The sequence below is a fragment of the Copadichromis virginalis genome, linkage group LG12 (genome assembly GCF_057382275.1).
Source record: "Copadichromis virginalis isolate Kocher_CV1m ecotype Utaka linkage group LG12, C_Virginalis_male_GT1.1, whole genome shotgun sequence".
NCBI classification, from domain to species: Eukaryota; Metazoa; Chordata; class Actinopteri; order Cichliformes; family Cichlidae; genus Copadichromis; species Copadichromis virginalis.
The window spans coordinates 33177650-33200916 of NC_140629.1; the positions used below are offsets into that span (position 1 = coordinate 33177650).

General features: G+C 38.0%; 1 protein-coding gene across 1 annotated transcript; it reads left to right on the plus strand.

Annotated features, from left to right (window-relative positions):
- Nucleotides 1-8285: 8285 nt before the first annotated feature.
- On the plus strand, nt 8286-14211 carry LOC146697435 (sterile alpha motif domain-containing protein 3-like). The gene is made up of 9 exons (XM_085476167.1): nt 8286-8565; nt 9504-9699; nt 9869-10027; nt 10186-10273; nt 11087-11144; nt 12574-12722; nt 12988-13159; nt 13299-13378; nt 13483-14211. The coding sequence occupies exons 1-9, from the start codon at nt 8286-8288 to the stop codon at nt 13777-13779; spliced, it is 1479 nt and encodes a 492-aa protein (XP_085332293.1). The 3' UTR covers nt 13780-14211.
- Nucleotides 14212-23267: the final 9056 nt, after the last annotated feature.

Genomic DNA, 23267 nt, shown 5'->3' on the forward strand with positions numbered 1-23267 from the left:
GGTCTAGTGATAACATTTCACAGCGAGATGGGCTGCTGCTACAACACATGGCTGAATGGAGGGTAAAAGAAGAATCACAGCGTTTGTAGAAAAACAGCGGATCATAGCCTGATTGACCTGAACATTTTAAGTCGATTGAAGCAAGCTTCAACAGGATGTTTAAAAAAAATTTGCTGTTTGGTAGAAGATTATTACTGGCTTAGCTGTATTGTGAAGTGCATTAAGCCACACAAAATGACATAATGACTTAACATTCCTCGATACATCAACAAGTGCAAGGGTATGACAATGAAAATAGTTATACACACTCACATACACACATATATTTATATAGTTCTGAAAACTCACAGCTAAGAAGATATAAACAGCCAGCAGCACATAGTTTCTTTCACACTGCCCTTGGATGAAGAATATACATCTGGAAGACAGCGGCCCTTGGGTGAACCTGGCATTTGATGCAATTTGTTTGGTCCCCAGGATGAATACACAATAAAGGTAGCCTATTTCTTGGTCCAGCTCTTCATCTGAGTGTCAAATGTTTATGTGTGTGCAATTCTGTAGATGTGTTGATTTTGTCTGCACTACACAGTGAATTTAAGTAGTATGATTTAGTTTTGGTTCCGAGGCTACTCAAAATACTATGAATCTCAATTACTTTAATTAAATAAATTTCAATCAAATGATTTTTTTTCTGTTTTTTCTCTTTTCTTTGAAATATAGTCTGTAGATTAACAAGCTCCATATTAACTAATGTATAGTGCTGTCAGGGATATTCCGCATCAGGCCCCGGAGACGTTTTTATCTTCAAAGCCCAGGACTTTACCTGCAGGGTCTACACTAAACATTACTGGCTAATTTGAATATGATGGCAGCAACATGTCTGAAAAATTGGGATAAAAACAATAAAAAGCTGTAAATGTAAGTATTAGTTAAACAGCTGGAGGAACATTTTACAACTAGGTTAAATGGCAACAGATAACTAAAATGACTCGTTGGTTATATAAAGAGCATCTTAGAGGAAGGGTTTCTCAGGGGTACAGATCAGCACAGATTGAACAATCTGCAAAAAACCCCAACACAAAACAAAAACTGTGTCTATAAATTGTGGAACAATTTCAGAATAACATTACTAAAAGTAAAATTGCAAAGCCTTTGAATTACTCACCATTTACATTATATAATATCATCAAAGGATTCCCCAAAAAATTGAGAAATCTGGGTCTAAAGACCAAGGATGAAAACCAATATAGGCTCCTTTTCAGATCTTTAAGCATCACTTAAAATAATAAAAACCAGGGATCAGTCTACCACTTCCAGAAATTATTGTGTGTGAACACAGTGCCATCCACAAAAGCAGGTTAAAGAGTCATATGACCTGTGAAATAACACCACACAGAGACTGAGAAGCAGGAGGTCCAGGTTAATAGGGAAAGTTGATAACCACTGTCGTAATACACTCTAATTGAGGTTTTAGGTTCTTCTAATCCAACTAAAGCAAAGGAGGTCTGGCTTTGGTGAACTTTGGTTGTCGTACTCCATCTCTATGACACAGGATTTAGCACAAAGACAAATGCGAAGTTATTAAATGCTACTGAAAAACTTTTCAACCTCAGAATAGCCACACATCCAGGTTGTGTGTGATGTCTTCTTTTGCGCATGCGGGCCACTTTGAGGGTTCACACTAGAGCGCATTTGCTGTCACATTTTATTTGTAGTGTGAACAAGCAGACAAAAAAATTGGATTTGATCAAAAAATCGGAATTGAGCATTAAGACCTGAAGTGTCAACGTAGCGTAACTCATTATGCACTGATTTTATTGTCACACACATTCACTCTGCTGCTTTGTCTGCAGAAGCTGTGTTGCTTTCAGTTTGCATTACCTGTTTAACATCTTCACACTGTAGTTTTATCTTCCTTTGTAAAATCAGTTGTTTTGCGGCCAGTACACTTTTCCTTAAATGTGATTGGTCACATCCTACCAATGCTACCCCTTTCATGATAGCACACAGAGAAAACCTTGGGTCAACTTAGCGAGCTGATAACCAGCTTCATGTGATCACTGATCCTGATCACTAATGTTAAAGTAAGTGGAGCCAGATAAAGGAAAGATACTCTTGCAATGTTGAAATCATTTCATAGTACAGGGCCATGCCCTTCCCTTTCTGCTACATTTGCAGTTTTCTAAATGCTGTTTACATGTGAATACCAAAACATGTAGAAAAAACTATGTTTACCAATACACCTGAGTGTCTGTTTGTCCTGCCTGTGCACTCCCTGCCTTGACATATGGACTTCTGGGTGTTTTTGAAATAAGCTCAAAACTGTATTTGGATCCTCTATCTGTTAAACTTAACACACAAAGTAGGAGAATTTCAAAAAATAAAAAAAACAAGAAGTCAGGATTTATAAAGAATTTGAATCTGCAACAAGTCAGCAATGAACTTTTAGCAAGTTTTGATAGCATTCTCTGCTAAGCAGGATTAGCATCACACAATCAATGATGTTTTTTAAAGGACAAAATATAACACTCTAACACACTGGATCAGCAGTATCCAAAGTATAAACAGGGAGACCAGAAGTGACCACACCATCATAAGATCAATACATAAAGCCTTCTACACTTAGAAATAGGAGAGCAAATCCACCACATATAAACAGAATTTACTAAATAAAGAATGTAAGACTTGAACTCCTGCCAAATAAAGGCTGTCTGGTAGGTGTCTCACAGGATGAACAGTGGTCTGTAAACCTCTTCTAAAGCTGCTTGGTATGGACTACGACAATATGCATGTGAGTATACAGGAAAGAAGTCCTTTTTATTGAAATATGAAGTTTATTGCAGTAACTGAAATTTGTATATAATATAAAGAAAAAGAACAGGAGAGAGAATATTACCATAGTTGTTCATACCCATAGTGAAACATGGTAGAGCGGTTATTGAAGTCTGGGGGCGTTTTGCTGCTCTGAAGATGGACATCTGCACCACTTCAGCTCCAACCTGACCAAATAGCATTAGCATACCATTGTTCAGAGACTATGCCATACCCTCTGGCTTTTACAGAGAAGGATTTTCTTCAACAAATAAAAAAAGATACATATAGTGCACTCAAAGTCATTTTCCAAAATGCATTTTTAAACTTGCATGGTAATATTTACAATACATATAAAATGTATGTATTTATTTTATTATTCATGAATTTCTGTCCTGTCTGGCAGCTTTTGCACTCAAAATTGTGAGTTAAATGCACTGTGGTGCCAAGCACATTTTGTTTTTGCAATAACATGTATATAGAATCTCTATTGGCACCTCTTGTTCATGTGAAACTTATATATTTTTATTGAAAAATTGTCAATAATGGCTTATCACTTTTGGACCTCACTCTCCAATAGTCTTTCTAACTTTATTTTTCATAACTTTGTGTTTCTATTAGTGACCTAAAAACCTTTTTGACAGTTTTTTTTTTATATATATATTTTTTTACCTTTTCTCAGAATGTGTTTAATCAAAGGTGCTATGTCAGCAGTGTAGATAACTGACACCAGGTCACTGTGAAGCTTAGTGTGAAGGTGGCAATAATACATAACACATGTCTCAGTAGATATAGTTCCCCAAAGTTCCTGCACACCAATTAGATTATAACTGTATATTACTTCTGCAAGGAGCACAGGAAGGAAATCAATACTTAGTCTCCAAGCAGGAACCCTGAAAACAACAACGACTGTCAGTTGGAGACTTATGTCATGCAGACCTAGCAAAGTGGGATGCATGTAGGGCGTTGTCACTGATAACAGCCTCTTCCCTTTCAAGACTAGAACCAGCTTTCTGTTGTCTTTAATTGCTTTTGTCATACCACTTTTTCCATATATTTAATATTAAAGCCAATAGTCAACTTTTAACGGTAGTTTTGCTAAGCCAGGATAATCAGCTGCTTTCGCTTGTTATTTAACTGAAAGATTAGCAAGTGTTATCTTCTTCTATTTATAGAAAGTTAATCTTTGAAAATAAATCTTTAGTTGTTAATTATGCAGTGGGCAAGCATGGAAATAACAGAAGTTGGGATTATAGGAAAACTGGAAGACAATGAAAACATTATCCATTAGCAATAATAGATTTGTAATACAGCAGCAGCATCATTTAAACCTGAAATTTGTGTGGATGCAGTGCTATATTTGGGGTACACAATGTAAATATCTGATTAATAAAGCCGTAATGTTACGCAGGATTAATAACACTAACATAATGCAATTACTCACCCTACCTTTGCGGGCTTTTGGAGCATGCGACACATAATCAACTACAAGGTCAATGGAGAGCTTAGGTCAGGATACGGCACAGACATAATAGGTCTTTTATACACAGAGATTAATCAGAAAGAAAGATGTAGTGACACTGCTTTATGAGTGTGTCTGCAGTCAAAGAGCAGCTCTGAAGCATATCTGTGGTTCTCAAAGGTTGACCGCAGTTTAAGGAATTGTTCACAAGCTCTCATAAATTATCTTGAAGAGCATTGTGATTGTCTGAGCTAAAGGGGTGTCTCTAGAAACCTTTTCAAATCTATTATACACAGTGAAACAGTTGAGGGCCATTATTAAAAACCCGCCAAATGATGTTGCCAAAAATATATATGGCATGATTAGGTACAGGGTCAATTAAAGACAATCTTGCAATGAGCTCATACCAGCAGCAATGAATGTTGTTATTGACACCTGAGTATTCAACTGTCAGAATCTTGTAATTATTAGTACATCAATCCTCGGTACTCATTGCTCAAGCTCCACCCATCTTTGATGTTGGCCTTTTTTTATCTGCACTACACACTTGTAAAGTTGTGTGACTATGTTTTGTGTAATGCCTGATTCTGATACTGTGTTTATGAAATATATCCACAGGCAGACAGACAGACATAAGTACATAACTTTTGTGGTAGGTCCTATTCCGGGAGACACAATATGTCACACACACACGCACACGCACACACACAATACAAGCTATTTAATTACTCATTTGGGCACAGATAAAGACAATATTTTGTCTCATGACTTACACTGACCTTGTTTAACATGGGAGAGATAAACAGCTTGATCAAGGGGCACTGTTGGGAACAGGACGGGATGCTTACTTGATGGATTACTTTGCCTGTATGATTTATAATAAATATAGCAAACAATTAGGATGCTAAAGATAAGAAGAGGAAATGAGTGGGCTGGTATATAGACAAGAGAGTTGATAAAGGAAGGATGTTAAGGAGACAGTTGCGGTAAATGGGAGAAAAGGATTGACTAGTGTTGATGGAAGCTTTTGAGTGAGGATCCAGGATGTCCTAGATTAGTGGCATAAACTGTTAAATTATCAATAAACTCTGTTTAATAGGAGCAAATCAAATATTTCTCCTTCCTGTTTCCCAAAACTCATTACAAGTTAGGCTTAGTGGCATACCTTACACGAAAGTGAAAAATCTCAATTGTATAAGTGAAGAGGCGTTTTAGCACTCAACTGGGTGAAATAAACTCCCTCTCTTTCATGAGTGAATCCTCTTTTATTGGATTTTGCCTAAAGAACAAAAACAAACTTGTGCAACAAATGAGAGTTTAAGTCTCATACATTAGCTCAGAGTGGCTCTGGCTGTAGCTAAATGACAAATGGAGGGTTATAGAACAAACAAAAGACAACACCAGAGGGACAGAGGTGTTAGTGGTTGTGGCTTACCCTTCATGGTTTCTGACTGTGTGGGATCTGCCCTCGACGTACAAATAAGCAGATTTATAGACCAATTTTGATACGCAGCTGCATGAAACACTATTTCTGCATGTCAACAGATATATTTTTCAAATAAGTCCATGAACCTTACTGATCCTTTGGTAGTTAAACTGTTAAAAAGATATATTTATACCTGATGTCTGAATGTATTCTTAGTGCTGTGTATTCTATGTTTATAACCATGTAGGTTAATATAAAGATAACACTTCTTCATCCATCTCCGTTTCTGGTCAATTAATTACACTACTTGCCATGACCTTCACACAGCTTTAGATGTAGTCTTAGATTCTGCTTTTGGCAGACATAAACTTGAATACTGTCTCCAGACATCAGACTTCTTTTCAGCCTATTTTCATTGCACATGCTGTAAAATCATCTACTTTCTATGCAGTGAATCAACGGCACACAAGGACACACGTCTGGTGGTGAAACAAAAAGCTTGTCAGCAATTCAACACGACAAAAAAATGGATCAAAGCTACAGAAAGAATGGAAAGAATGGTGCTTATAAAAACTGTTGGTATAATGAAAGCTTAAGGATTGGGGACTATATGCAATGACCCGATTATCTTGAATACACTGCACCTAGGTAGTTCTCAGTGCTGTAACCTCCACCATTGCTGAAAATTTATATGCAGAGAGTAACAGTGAGAGTATTCCCACCAGCATGTCTAGAGTCTGAAATTTATTTCAGATTCACCAGAACTGTAATGTGCTGCAGTGGGATTACAAGTGATTTGCAGCCATAAAATACTGTAGTGTCGCACACTGAAACACACGAGCCTATGTTAAAACAGGTGTTCACAATTCTCTTTTGCCAGAAGCAAGACAGGCGTTTTGCATGTCAAATGCAACCTTTTGCATTACATAAAGACATATTTATACACACACAGACAGCATTTTGTGCAGATGGTGATTTGGATGTGTTTTAATGTATATACTGTATAATCATATGGTAGTTGGGATGATCTGATATCGTCGTGTTGGTGTTATTCCCACATCATCATGAAAATGTTGTTCCAGGTTCAACATTGCAAGTGACCAATCACATTCTTGTGACGTTATTCTTTGGCGCGCCAAGCCATTCGTGCATTTATGAAATTCCAATGTTGCAAGGACAATATCAATTCTGCTCAGCGTTTATTAAAGGGTCAGGGTTACGGTCAGAGTCCGTTGATTGGCGGACAGAGGCGGTTTCTCGCAGCTTAAGTACAGTTTTTTGTTTTACGGCGATTTTCCCCGAAGTCGCAAAAGTATGACGTCACGACATTCTGATTGGTCACTTGCAATGTTGATCCTGGAACAACATTTAGTATGATGATCTGGGAACAACACGACGATATCAGATCGTGCATGGTAGTTATACTACAATATATTATGTGTTATATATATATATATATATATATAGATAGATAGATAGATAGATAGATAGATATATATATATATAACACCCAGCACGCCCCTGCGGGTGGTTTATCCTTCAAGCTCGGGTCCTCTACCAGAGGCCTGGGAGCTTGAGGGTCCTGCGCAGTATCTTAGCTGTTCCCAGGACTGCGCTCTTCTGGACAGAGATCTCCGATGTTGTTCCCGGGATCTGCTGGAGCCACTCGCCTAGATTGGGAGTCACCGCACCTAGTGCTCCGATTACCACGGGGACCACCGTTACTTTCACCCTCCACATCCTCTCGAGCTCTTCTCTGAGCCCTTGGTATTTCTCCAGCTTCTCGTGTTCCTTCTTCCTGATATTGCTGTCATTTGGAACCGCTACATCGATCACTACGGCCGTCTTCTTCTGTTTGTCTACCACCACTATGTCCGGTTGGTTAGCCACCACCATTTTGTCCGTCTGTATCTGGAAGTCCCACAGGATCTTAGCTCGGTCATTCTCCACCACCCTTGGGGGCATCTCCCATTTTGACCTCGGGACTTCCAGGTTATACTCGGTGTTAGATTTGTATTGTTGATTGTCATTTATGCTTAGAAATATTTACTTATATATGCTTAGAGTTTTGTAATTAGTTGTAGATTGGTAGAGGTTTTGATCCTTGATACACAGTCAGAAATAGGGGTACGGAAGGGGTACATTACTGTGCCCCAAGGTACAAAAATGACATTAATACAGTCTAAGGACAAATATTGGACCTTGGGGTAACTATCTGTACCTTTTTTAGCGTCTGAAAGGTACATACATGTTCCTTAATTGTGAAAAGTACTTATTTGTACCCATTCTTTCAAAAGATAAAGTACAGGTTGATTAAGCTCTTTTTGATTAGAGGTTTTTTTTTTAATTCTTTTTGACAGTAATTTATTTGCAACTGTATTGATATAAGCATATATTTTAGTGTTTTTATTTTTTATTATTTTCATTGCTGTTGCTGTTTTTGTATTCCCTGAACCCCCCCCCCCCCCCCCCCCCTTATTTTTAAGCTGCTTTAAGAACAATGAATTTATTTGAAAGAAAAAAAAGTAAAAATGCATTTAAAAAATTTTTTAAGAGAGTGTTTTTTTTTAAAGTATAACTATTTGGATGAATTGCAAAAAAGCACCCTTATTGAACTCGGAGTGCAAGTTGAGCCCATCCTCACAACATCAAACAAAAAGTAGAAGAAGAAACTCAACGAATAGCTGGTGGATTCTAGAATTTTCTGTAAATGCAGCAGGTGCCATTTTGTTTTATCAACGGAGGGAGATGGATTACGAACTTGCAAGTCCTGGTGTGCTCTGTTCACTTTCAACCGAGGAACTCTTAACAAAAATACAAGAGTGGGGCTTAGATGTCACCGAAGCTGAAGCTCAGCATTTCAGAGGTAAGTTTTATTTAAAGAAAAATGTAGCGTAATTACTAATTATTGGTTTAGCCTAGCTTAACGTATATTAGCAATTTAGCTAGTTTCGGCACTCTCTTAGCTCAAATTATGTCTTTTTACAAACGTTTTTACAAACGTTTCATGTGTAAAGTTGAGGTCACAGTTCTGAAAAATGTGTACACATAGTATTTGTATAAGTTTGAACTTATATATGTGGTTCGGCCACAGTCTATGGGTTCGGTAACCCCTGCGCAGCGGAACGGCGCGAAATTTGATTCCCTGGTAGCTGAATGCAGTTTACCGTTAGTGTATTAATGGTTTAATAAAATCACGTTTTTACATCCATTCCAAGGCCATCAACACACATGGGCGGCTGAATATAACGTCTAAAGGAAATATCTTAACACCGCACTTGTTTAAAATATAACAAGGGTGTCGCAGCTGGGGTTTGATAGTCGCGTTTTAAGCAATGTGGGAACTTTTTCAGCATGTAATCTGAGCTTGTAATACGGTCCTGCGGGTGTTATCGCTATAAGTAATCGGTCTGAAAGAACAGACGGCAGAAACTGTCGGAAATCTGGAGAAAGGAGTCACCTTAGTAGTGAATATTAACAAATTACAGCATTCTAGTCTTTTTTTTTCTTCCAAACTTGAAAGGGCACAAAAGCATGCTCAGACTCTGCTCTCCTGTGTCCAGTAGTCCCAAACAAACATCTAAATTTAAAAATGAAAACTTTGCATATCAAGAGGATTCACTCTAAAGATTTGCTTTATTTTATTTAATTTACTGATTTTTTTTAAATGAATATTTCTTTGAACTGAAAGAAGTTGTACAAAAGGTTTTAATGTGTGTGATATACGGTTTTTACCCATGTAAAAATGTGGTGATAAATATTCTTACATGGAATTTAGAGTTTGTACTACCATTTATCTTGCAGACAATGAGGTTGATGGTGACACAGTTGACTGCGGTCTTACTGAGACTATGGTTGCATACCTTTTCCAAGGATCCTTCAAAAAGCAGGTTAAATTCAACCAATTTGTGTCAAGGATGAAGGAATCTTCAGTGACACTGACTCTACAGACTGTCTCTCCAGAAGACTGGCAACCATCTACTTCGTCAACTTCAATAAGGTATTTTCTTATTTATAATGAAGTTAGTATGTCTGAAACATACATGTTGGCTGTTATGCACTTTTAGGATTTAGTTAATATGATCATTGTTTCTACCATATGTATTGTTACTGTAGTGTTTTATACTTCAATTCATGCAATAAAAACAAACGCTTAACTGTTTTCACAGCAATGAAAATACTTTGAGACTACCAGCGTCTTTTGAAATTCCAAGATTTCCCAAAAATCTCCAACTAAAACTGGACAACAAAGAACCGTGCCATAAAAATCCAAGGGACAGACACACAATAATCAGAGTTCTATATGAAGCTGTGGCACAGTATACTATGTAAGTTAATCAGGGTAATGTTAGCTTGTTGCTTTAGAAAAAGCTGAATCTGTCATATTGAAAATAAACGCTACATTACTAAGAAACAATAACTGACACCTGATAAAGTTTGTTTGTCAGCAGTTGCTCTAACACTTATGTTTCTTCTGATATTACAGGTATCCCACAAATTCTGAATATGTGCAAGCTGTGAAGACGCTGGTAATGAAGTATCCTTTCCTCAAGGATCGTGAGGGAAATGGTTATGTAAGTTAAATTTAAAATTTGCATAAGGTTCCTTCAAGATTACAAAGTAAAAGTGAAGCTTTTTTCAATCTTGTTTTGTTAGTAAGACAATCTGTAGCCTCTCAGTAGGTTTGTATGAAGTATGTTTACTGATTCTTTGTTGGGTGTATTTTGTGTAGATTGTTTTTACAGTAACTTATGTTTCTGTTCAACAAGCACACATGGCATATGTCTTTGAGACGTAAATTCAAATCAGAGCGGGCACCACTAGTCGACAGTGAGGCAGTGAGGCGTTGTAAGGAGAAGTTTGGTTCTACGAGGAGAGGGCAGCCTAATAAATGTCAATGAACAAGTCAGAGAAATGTTTGTCAGGTTGGTGTGAGGGACATCTTGAGCTATAAAATGTTCTTGCCTCTGTTATTACATCTAAAACTAAGGATTAGGGATGCAACTGTACCCCTTTTTTTTTCAAACCGAAACAATACCAATACTTGGATTAGAGCACTTGCTAATACAAAGTACCAGTGCTAATACTTCTACCTCACAAAATATTATTAATTAGAAGGCGCTAAAAGAGGGTGAACTAGATTAAAAAAAAAAAAAAAAACATTTTAAATATGACTCCAAAACTAAAATTTCAAGTTAATTAAGATTTTATGTGAAATTATTTCAGAGTTTCCATATTTTAAATATTGGTTCATGGTATCGGTTAACTTTAACCGATACGAGTTCTTTGTGATGCACAGATCGTGTCAGCTCTAATTGTATATTTAGTCTTATGTTGGGTTTCTAATCTGTTTTGACTTTCTCTTCTCACTCTTGCTTTCTTTCAAGGGACCATGCGTCCAAGGAGAGGATTTATTATCCATAGACGCCCACTTAAAGGTCTTACAGTGCCAATTAGAGCAGGGCGATATGGCCAAAAATATTTATCACGATATACATTTGAAAATTTGCGATAACGATATAACTGACGATATAATTGATGCGAGACAAAATACAACTCCACAACATTACTAGCGCAAAAAGACAACCTTCCATTTATTTTCACGTAAACAAGAAGCTGGTTTTTATGTACATTAAAGCTTTATAAAAATGTAACAGTGCAAATGCAAATTCCTTGCTGAAAGTTTAACCCAAAGGCATTTCCAGTAGAAATGGGCTGACATATCCTGAGCATAACCATGTATAATATCCACTGAAGTTAAAAAGAGGTGCTTTGCAACATTAAACTGCAGTGTGCAGTACGCATTTTTCGGACCATAAGGTACACGGGATTATAAGGCACATTAAGCGAAACAAAGCAGTCAGATAAATCAAACTTTATTAAACTCATTCTTCTTGCTTCCTCCACTTCTGTACCATTGATTCATTAATGTTGAATTCTCTGGCAGCTGAGCTATTCCCATGTTGTTGCAGTATATTAATGACTAACCTCGTATTGTGGATGGATTATCTCAGTTGTTCTCCTGACTGAAGTTTGGTCCGTTTACAGCATCCTGCCATGCGATTGCATTTGTCTCTAACCATGAGGAACCTTCACGTTAACTTTTATAAGTGGAAAAGTGTTAGTGTTCGTCCTCCAGCTTCACTGTTTATGTTATGCTAACATAGCTGTGTCGCTAGCGATCACGTAGCACATCATTATATACCAGCTAGCCCAACTTCAGTAACCCTACAAACGTCACTGCTGTTTAGTTTCCTGTCTTCATTTATGTTGGAAGTGATAGCAGAGCTGTACGTTTGAATTTTTTCAGAAATCTCTCAGTCAGAACATGCTATATCATGCTTAGGTAACTAGCGAAACTAGCGAGCTAACTTCCGCTAGCTTCCTGCTAACTTCTAACTCCGTTAAATGTAATAACTTTTGTTTTCATGGATGCCTGGAAGTTAAACTTTATAGTTACACCTGGTGTAACAATGCTGATCGTTTTATTAAAGATCAAAGAATTTAGACAGTTTTCAACTCTCAGTGATGCTGCAGTGTTGTTTGACCTGAAGTCAAATATACGGAGTTTGGGACCCAGATTACTCCCAGATTTAAGAGCATCTTAGTCCGACAAACACGACAATAACAACGGCCGCTTGCATGTTCTGCAAAAAAATGTGCTTTGTTGTGTATCTGACGGACAAACACCAAACCAGTTCCACATCACAGAAGTTGCACCATTTTTACAAACCAACAATCGGCCATGTGCGTATGAAAACAAAGGCACTGCGCATGCGCGTTTTACTCCCATTCTATCGCGATATTTCATTTTCCTATCGTTGCCTAACATTATACCGGTATTACCGTGAACGGTATAATATGGCCCAGCCCTAGTGCCAATATCAGAAGATGCAACCAGATACGATGGTGGTTCATAACCGTGTGCAGCAAACGTTTGCTTGGCGGCAGAAAGAAATTGCAAATGGTATGCCTGTGGAGGATGTGTTGAAGAAGTATCCCTTCTTAGGGATGCCTACTGGTGTAAGTCAGAAAGCTGGATTGAACTTGGAAATAGCTGTCACATTTAACATGTTTATAGTAGTAAATTTTATTTGCCCTTGACCTTGTTTTCTTCATCTGTCCCTCTTTCCTTTTTTCGTATGTTCATGTAACTTCTTACAGTATTGTTGTTAAATTCTATAAAAAAAATAATTATGCAGCACCATACATAATTAATATCAACTTTAGATTATTTCATTTTCATACACTGTTATTTTGTACTGAAAATGAAGTTTTTTACTTGTAGCTGTGCAACGAACTCTGGTGGATCCAACCAACAACGGGTAATGTAAGCCAGCGATTTCGTGAAGGGCTCTCATGTGTTGCAGCAAAGGTGATTGACCTTACACAAGGGAAAACCCCACTCTACCAGCTCTACCTTGATGCAAGAGAGGAGGCTCTCACTGATGACCTACCGGGTATTTGCTTTTTTTTTTTTTTTTTTTTTTTTTTTTTTTTTGTAACTTCAAGGCTTCCATTTTATATAATTTTTATAGGTAACTGGAAATGCCAGATAAAATGCATGGGTGATCTTGTGTTTTGTTGTTCTTTTGGCAGATCTTGACACAAGGGCTGCACTTTTATTCCTGCCATACGTCTTCAAGGAGAAACTGGATCTCTTTGTCATACTTGGAGAGGTGTGTGTATTAAAATATTTAGTCTATATAAAAGGAAAACAAATGTATCTTTTGTTAAGAGACTAATATATTGCTTTCCTCTACCTTCTCTTTTGACTTCAAAGGTTCATCCTAAAACCCCCTATCCAACTGTTCAGCTACTTCATGAAGACTGGAAACCAGTGTTCTCCAGAAGCGCTCCAAACATTGTGAAGTTGGATGGCAGTGAAGTGTGCAGAAGCTCGTGTATTTTTGAAGGAATCATCTCTTCTTTCTGCTTGTATTTTGTCTTCAACCTTGCTTATCCAAAACATCTGAAGAACACCCTGATTTTTCTCCAAAAGTACATTGTGAAAATAGATGAGGGTGAGGACCGGCCTCTGCCAATCACAGTCACCAGACAAATAAATCTTCTGTATTGACCACCATGCCTCAGCCATATCAGTGCTCCAAATGTGGCAGAAGAACCTTTAGTTTGACAAAGCTTATTCAGCACATAGGACTTATTCATTCCCATGATGCCAATTTTGATATAACCTGTGGACTCAGTGACTGCTGTTCTTCCTTCAAAAAATATGAATCTTTCAGACGACATGTGTATAGGAAACACAGAGAACAGGTGTTGTGTTAATATTGACACAATGTGGGTCTTTTGTGGAAAAATTCTCATTCCTCTGTTATATGACAACCATTTTCATTCATACAGTGTTAGAGTTGATAGTGAATGGACGTTGCTAAAACCTGAACAGGAAATTGATGTTGCAGCTTATGACACATACTCTGTTGATAACAGTTTGTATGTAACAGTTAAGCAATGTATTTAAGAAGGTAATAAATGTGACAAGTATTTTTGACTTTGTATCTTCAATTTTTCAAATCTTGAGAGGAAAAATATAGGAAATCTGTGTGTAGATACTGAACCTTTAGAAAGACATTTTTGTACTCCTTTTAAGGGTTCTTTTTTGTACTTTATACTAAGGGTACAATTTTGCCCTTTAAAGTACAGGTTTGACGTGTAAAAGGTACAAATTACAAGGGTACAAATCAGTACCCACAGTTTAGGGTACAGAACGGTACCTTAGAGGGTACCACCCCAGTGACAAGCCATTGTACCCCTATAGGTACATTTCTGTACTTTAATTTCTGAGTGTGTAGTCTGCAAACTTTGTGTGTATTAGACAGCACTTTGGGAGCATGAGAGGTCATACCGTGTCTTATTGTTTTATGGTAGGATTAACGTAGTTGCGTCTGTTCTAGTCTAAGTGCTCTTTGTTTAGATGAACTGCAGGACTTCCTCACCGTGTTATCTAGGATGAACCATCTAGGGGGAGGGGGAGGCTACCCTCTTCCTGACCAAGGATGTTTGACCCTTTGATCAGCAGTCCACACACACACACACACACACACACACACACACACACACACACACACAGGCAAGGTACTCTTTGTGTGTATGTAGACGTCATATGTTAATGAACTTATGCATATTCATGTAACCTCAATAAAAGAACAGTGGTACGGGAGAACGGACGAGAGCAACTGGGGTCAAGCGAAGGAACGGTGCCTGTCCGGTTCTCTCCCGTGCACGAGAAACATGAAGAAGCTTGCCTACTTGTGTCTTGCTTTGCAGTGTAATTATATTGTCTTCAACGTTCCAGCGGATGGGTTCAAGCTACAAACCTATCACTCGGCACAGATGTTCCTGTACACTATGCCGGCCACTTGGTTATGGCGTTCCATGTATGCCTTGCCTGCTAGCATCTTGCACCCTGCTGTTATGTGCTGGATTGTCTCTGGGGCATCTTTACACAGCCTGCACCTGGGGTCTTGCCTGGTGTGATAGACCCCAGCCTCTATGGATCTTGTGCTCAGAGCTTGTTCTTGTGCTGCCATGATTAGTGCCTCTGTGCTGTCTTTAAGTCCAGCTTTGTCCAGCCACTGGTAGGATTTCTGGATATCAGCCACCTCCTCTATCTGCCGGTGGTACATACCGTGCAGGGGCCTGTCCTTCCATGATGGTTCCTCGTCTCCCTCCTCTTTCTTGGGTTTCTGCTGCCTGAGGTATTCACTGAGCACTCGGTCAGTTGGGGCCATCTTCCCAATGTATTCTTGGATGTTCGTTCCAACATCCAAGAATATATATATATATATATATATATATATATATATATATATATAAATAAATAACTATTTGGGCTAAGTATAGCATAAATGCTTCAATCTGTACAGTGAACCACTGGGTGAATCCCACTGGTAGTATAGCAGTAGATGCACTTCATTTGTTCATCATTCGGAGCTCTGTAAGTGCCGTACTCATATTCTGGGAGAAATAGTACTAAAATATCCATGAGATGGATAGGCCTGGTCGAACCTGGCCTTTCAAGATCAGCCAGGATGGAGCATCAATAATATATTATCAGTCATCAGTGTTGCATATTAGATGGAGACTCAGAGACAGGCTACAGTACTAAGGTGATTACCATCTGTAACCCTCCACTGCTCTTTAGCTGGACTTTGAACAGAGGTACAATTTTTCTTGGCAGTATGCAACACTGACGGTGTCATGGTCCTGGGTCGGTGACCCAGCGCTTTTAGTTTGTTATCATTTTCTAGATGATGATTGTTTAAGTTCTGTGTTATTTTCGATCTGCCTCCGAGTCTGCGTCTGAATCTGTCTGTTTAGTTCAATGTCTTGTCTGGTTCCATGTATCTGAGTTTCCTGTTTTATTGTGAAGGTCCGTGTCGTATGTGAGTGTGATCAGTTTACGTTTCCCCTGTCCCGTCAGCCCAGATTCCTCCCAGCTGTGTTGCCCTCCTGTCTCTCATCCCCTGATTACTGGTGTGTGTATTTAAGCCCTGTGTGTTCTCCTGCCTGTTGCCGGTTCGTCTGTGTAACGCCGCGTCAGTCTGTGTTCCTTGGTGTCCTGCTCGTCTCTCTGCCTCTCTTCCATTTTTTGTTTCATCTCAGGTTTGTCATTTAGCTTTCCCAGTTCAGGTCTTTAGTTTTGTCTTCCCTCTTGCCTGTTTTGCCTTCTCACCACTGTGTAAATAAACTCACCGGCATCTCATCCACTGCCTGCATCTTGGGTCCTTCTTCTAACTCCACATGGCTCGCCTCGGCAGCCGTGACAGACGGGAAGGTTTGCAATTTTTAAGAGTCCTCTGTTATCCATCACTAAGCTGAAATCTTTAAAAGGTTTCACTTCTGTGATTTTGTTTCTGAGAGCAGTAAAGCAGCCTTCTATGAGACTTCAATATGCTATCAATCATTATTTTGACATTACATACTTTGTTGTTCCAAAATAAATTAGCCTGGTATCAACAATTTAGTTCATTTCAGTGAGCTACAACAAATTGATTTATTCTGTCTATTCTGAAAGTTGACATCAAAGTGAAATAAAGGATGTAAACTAATGTAGAGCTTTAAAGCTGATATTAGTAAGGGGAAAATTTTTTATAATAATCCAGAGGGTAAAATATATTGGATATCGTATATTGTTTTGAGTTTTTTTCCATTTTTGATCTTTGATTTCATCATTGTTATCACTATTAGTGATATTAAGTCTCTTTCTCAGTATTTCCAACACTCCCGTTCTTTGTTCTATGATTTCCAGTTCTTAGGTTTTGTTCCTGCGTCCCTTTTGCTCAGTGTCAAGTCTGTGTCTCTGTCTGTCGTGTACTTCCTGTTTTATTTTGATATCCTGTGTGCAGTGTGTCTGGTTTTGCTTCCTCTTGTCTCGTTAGCCCTGATTTCTCCCAGCTGTGTTTCCCTCCTGTCTCCCATTCCCTGATTACTCCAGTGTGTTTACAGCCCCTGGTCCAGTGTGTATTTGTACCCTCACCATGCTGTGTTTTCCCTCTGTGTTCCTGGGGAAATTCAAGTTCCCAGTCCTAGTCCATTTTTCTTAGTTTCTAGTTTTCTAGTTAGAGGTTTTGGTTTGTTTTTGTGAAGTTTACTTTTATGGAAAGTCTCCCAGCATTAAACGCTGCCACCTTCCGTTTCCAAGTCCTACATGTGGGTCCTTCATCCTGCCTGCTGCACAGCACATCATGACAGAAACTGCTCCCCCCCCAATGATGCAAAAAACCTTGAACCAATCAGATTACCAGAACTAAATGTTGGTGAAATGGCCATAAACCAGGACTTGATTAGTGATTAAGTGGAGGCAATATTTAAGATCTCACAGATTAATGTGTTAGATTTACTGTTCAGAATGCAGGAGGTGAGCATCTGTTTATGAGGGCGGACAGTGACATTCAAGAATCAGACACGAGTGGGAGTTCTTGCAAAGCTTTGAATTCAGACATAAAAGTGAAAAGTTGATGTATGAAAAGTGAAGAAGTTGTTTGATCTTGTGATTTATTTGCCCTTTCAGTAAATTGTTTTGGGAAATTATATATATATTTTTTTTCTTACTGTGGAAGGGTAGCAACAAATTTGTCCACATCTGTTTTTGTATTTGTCTTTAAGTTATATAAATGGCTTACTTTATGAAAGCACAGTGGATGATTGTTGTACACCCAGCCCCCACCCACCAACTCTCCAGGAATCACAATTTCTAAATCCAAGTTAAATCCCTGCTTTTATGGACCCACAAATGTCTGTTAGGTAACCATAGTGTGCACTTGAAAAAGTTTTTGTGTATGTGGGTGTTTTCCGATGCTACCCACTGCTGTTAAACCAGCAATAGACTGCTCCCAGAATTAAGTGCCAAAGCTGGTGGCTGCCACTAACACCTTAAAACTCTGTTTTATAAAGGCAAAATGGGCTTCACACCGGATGACTCCCATTAAAAAGAACTCCTACAAACTGGAGCCCTGTTTGAATGTTTATGAGAGGAAGCGTATAAGGAGCTTGTCAGTGCTGTCCTCTCAGATGCCCTTAACTGGAAACCTCTTTGACAAATAGTTTTAATGGATGAATGCTTATCTCTATTCTGGTGAGATGAGTTATGTGATTTCACTGTTCACCTCTGCTGAATGGTTTCACTGGTTTTTGCTAAATAAATATAGAAGACTGCAAATGGATCCTGCACCATCTCGGGGCAAATAATTCATGGCTCATGACCATTAGAACTGAATGCTACGCCAGTAGGCTGATTTTTATCATCATGATGAACCTAAAAAATGTTGAAGTACCTTGCAAGGTCATCGTGTGACATTAATTGAAGTTAATGACACGAGGCTTTTGTGTAAAATTTGACCTCAGTTGATGGGTTATTTGGAGCATGTAATTGTGTTGGATTAACATGATACCAATCTCTTGCCTTTAATCTCCCAGTAATGTAAACCCAAAATTGATCCACTTGCCTAAATGGACATGTTTTTTTTTTTTTTCCCCCCTTTAAATCTGCACCATATCAGATGTATTACCTCGGTGAGGCACTTCATCAGAACAACTCACAGTCAAAGTGACATTTTGGGCTGCATTGCATTTTTTTTGCCTGCTCTGAAAAGCCCCTTTTCCTTCTTAGTGTTTCAGAGGGACTGACAGGGCAACCCTTCTCCAGCAAGGCTAGCAGCCAGGCAGTCTACACTGTGATACATAAAGCATCAGATTGCACATGAGCACCAATCCAAACAACTTGTCATGGAAAGATATTTACTCCTCACTTCAGACATTATTCACACACAACTATGCCCTTGGTGGATAGAGAACCATCTTGGGCTGAAAGAAGAGTAATCTCGTTCACCTCATCTGTCCCGGAGAAAAGGATGAACAGACAAAGGCAGAGGTGTGGTAAAAATATAGCGTTAGAGCTTCATATCATGAAATTGCATATGGATTACATGGAAAGTATCCTTTTATTAAAGCATATACTGCCAACACAGTGGATGTTTCCCCTTTTGAGTGTCATTTGATGCCATGTTGTGTTGAACATGGACACCTAAGACTAACCCTAACCATTATTTAGTGTTACATATACCAAAAATACATTTTCAATACAAAGTTGAAAATCCAAAATGTGCTGGCAGAGAAGCAAAGATGGAAAAGTTAAAGGAGACACAAGCAGGGGGAGGAGATAAAATTCAGGGAAAGGGAAAAAATGGCTTTTGAAAAGCGTATGTACTTTAAAACATTCTTTTTCTGTAATGTTTTCAACTTCACACTGTAGATGTTTCTTGTGGATTTGTTGTTCACTTTCCCCTGTACTCTTCAGGTTTCTGCTCATTCATGTTTCTTGAGTTTAAAAAAAAAAAAAAAACAGCTCTTGGACATTAAAAACAAACAAATCAAAAAACTAATGTGATGGATTATTGTCACAGTAAAGAGAAAGATGTATGATTATAACATTTAGATTTTAGATGATAACATTTTGTTTGTTACTCTTCATTCAAACATGTTTTGCAATAAAACATACTTGAGTTCTTAGAGCAATTACATTTGTATTTTTTAGTCTGTGGATTCAGAACAGGGGTTGTAAACTTTTCTGTATGTAGGATTTGAGCACTCTCTCCCACACTCACTGAAATCTATTTGAATACATACGGGTTAAATTTGACCAGGAAATGCCAAAAACACAAATTACTGAGCATTTTGGAAACTTTGAGGTAATTGTTTTGCTTTTTATGCCCTCGTCGATATTGTTGCAAGATTAAACTGTTTTCAGTAAAAATCTCATTACTCTGTCAAATGGCCAGGAACAAACAAATTAAATAAAATGCCTGCTTTCTACTGGACATGTAAATTAACAACCACTGCTATTGATAATGTTTCAGAGCTTGTTTTATTTGGGACTTGTTTGAAAAACAAGAAGAAAGAAAAGAGAAAATGTTGGAGTCACAGAATGGTTGGACACAGAAACATGTAGTCTAATAGATGCTGAGAACCCCCACCATCATTTTATGTTATTGGGTTACTTATTGTTAGTGTTTATTTACATTGTCATAAAGTTATTATTGATATATATCCTGTTCACTGGCAATTCAGCTATAATGTTTTAGTAGGTCAAGGGCCGCGTGGGGACCTAGGACTTTTAAAAAATGGCAAACATAATTTGATGACAGCATGTTTGTGTTTATTTGGTCGCTGTGGTCTCAGATTTATTGGGGAAAGACTTCATATTGATCAACAATATTGATTTCAAGTTGAAAGGTCTGACATATCAGTACAACTAGCTAGTGGATTTGACTCCACTGATAATGCAGAAAACATCCAGGTTTATGTTAAACCCTGGTTTAAGACTTAACCACCAACTGAGTATTAGACCGTTTGCTTTCAGACTCACAACAGGGATTCTGGTGATGACTGTCCATCTTACTGCTGTAAATCATATCTGTCACTCAACAATCATCCTCTATGCAGAGCCTCATTACTCTAACTATACAAGAGCTGCTTTTTAAATGCAACATTAGTGTTATGTGTGGTGCACAAGTCCTGATCGATGCTGTTGCTTTTGGCTTCACACAGACAATAAACATGAAAGACAATGTCCATAATCATGCACTTAAGCATATATTGTAGTACTGTAATACACAAATGTTAAATATACTGTATGACATTAGCATAAGAAGCAAAAAAAAAAAATGATATGAATGTAGATTACTGAGGAGAAGCCACCAATCCTACTTTAATTTGGACTTTACTACAGGAACCACTTTAAAAGGCTCTTAAAGGCAAAGTCTGACACAGGATGCCGTCACCTAATGTGTATGTAATGGGGCGCACTAAAGGGGCCATAAACACTGCCTGGCATGTGGAAAAACAGTTTAATGGTTTAGAGGATCTTATTGTTTGTGGAATTTATAGGAAGAGACAGCAATTGTGAGCCAAGAGGATGCCTGGCTTCCAGATAGACTTATCTGGCTTTGAGTCAAATGTCTGCAGTGCATTCTTGGAACTTTGATCTCTTGCTGGAGTGTTCATATCACTCCAGCATTTAGGGATGGGAATTGATATGAATTTAGCAGTTCCAATTCCATTACCAATATCACTTATCGATTTGATTTTTTAAATTAATCTCTTATTAACGGTCATTGGGTTCTCTTTAACAGTCACCACCACCACTTTTCTGTGATCAGTGTCGGAGTCTTAGTATTTAGGGCCCAACACAAAGCCAACAACACAAAGCAAAGTTGAAAACTAGCACAGAGAGACTTTCAAGTGATCGCCACATCTCTGCATCTTGTTGATGCTAATCTGCCAAAAAGTATTTATGCTAAGCAGGAGCAGAAAAGCCCTACTTCTATAAAGTCCTCACCAGCATAGAAGGAAAAGTGCAAACTTTTCTGATAATGCAGGGACATTTAATGATCATATAAAGTTTCTGCTTATTTTTATTTGTTCTCTAAATAGCATCAAAAACATTACCTAATGTAGCTTAAATCACTAGAGATTGCTAGCTAACTTTAACGTTCTGACGCACTAGTTTGCTGGTATATCGTGAATGGCAAGCCAAGGTGTTATGCCTTTTGGTCAAAAGTCAGTAGTTAGTGCATAGTCTGATTAAGTTACATAAGCAAAGTGATAAATAAGTTCAAAGTTAAGAAATATTATAAGTGATTCATTCATTCACCTTAATTTATATTCTATTCCTTCCTAGTTAAATTTACCCTTTTTAATTTTTCATATTTATTTCCTATCTTATTCATAGCCTTTTCCTTTTTTGTTTTCTTTAGGTCACGAGCAGTTGTCCAAGCATTTCACTACATATCGTACTGTGTATGACTGTGTACGTGACAAATAAAATTTGAATTTGAATTTGCTAAAAACAGTTAAAATGTATGGGTTCGTAATTTGCTCGGAGTGAGACATCGTTATCACAAGCGATCTTTGTATTGTATGTGCGGAAATGGGAGTATGGAACGCCAGGACTGCCATAATGAATTAATTAAATACACCATTAAATAATTAATTAAATGTGGCAATAATTAATTAAAATTGGAATTAATTAATTAAATAAATAGTTATGACACATGTAATTAATTAATTATTGACACATTTAATTAATTATTTATGTATTTCACATTTTAATTAATTATTGACACATTTAATTAATTAATTATTGACACATTTAATTAATTATTTATGTATTTCACATTTTAATTAATTATTGACACATTTAATTAATTATTGACACATTTAATTAATTATTTAATGATATATTTATTTATTTCATTTTGGCAGTCCTGACGCCTGGCTCTCGTCATGAAATAATTTTATCTGTCAGCCTCACCCATCAAACTCAGGGGGCGGGGTTAACGCTGCCCATGCAGCTTCTCTAACATTTGATTGGTTGCCGTGCAAAGTAAGTCAAAACAGGTCGATCCTAGATAATCGATTGCTTGTGTAGACTTGGGGCAGCCAGTTATCCCAGAATGCAGATCAAATCACAGGCCGTTTTTCTGTCACCAGCTACACTTTTAACAGTGTTTTAGCCGCGAATGTCGGTATGTCTGGTCAGGTTGTCAACATAGAACATGTTTGCAAAAGTGCTCAGATGTTTTCAGAGATTTCACTAGCTCTGCTAACAGTTAGCATGCAGAGCGCACCGAGGGGGTACATTAACCGGTTTGTTTACATATTCCACTCTCCGTGTTCCACATGTTGCATTCGCAGATTCTCATTTTCACCGAACGATCGTCTCTTTCCGCCTGGTCTTGTGTCTCTGTGCTTCTGTAACATAAAGAACGAGCTGACATTTTTCTCACGAAACCAGCGATCAGCTCAGCAGACCCTCAGTTTACCTGCATGCATCCTCCTCCTCATCTGTCAGCTGTTTAACACCTGCTGCTAATTCAAGAAACACGCCTAGTTACCTGGTGATAGTCACAGTTTAACTGCACAAGATAAGTAAATATAGTATTTTCCCCGAGCGCAGAGCTGCTGGAGCTTGTTTCCTTACAGAGCACTTTATAGGCGAACAGCTTCATCAGCGGCTGATGTCCAATCACCGGCACACAGCTTTCA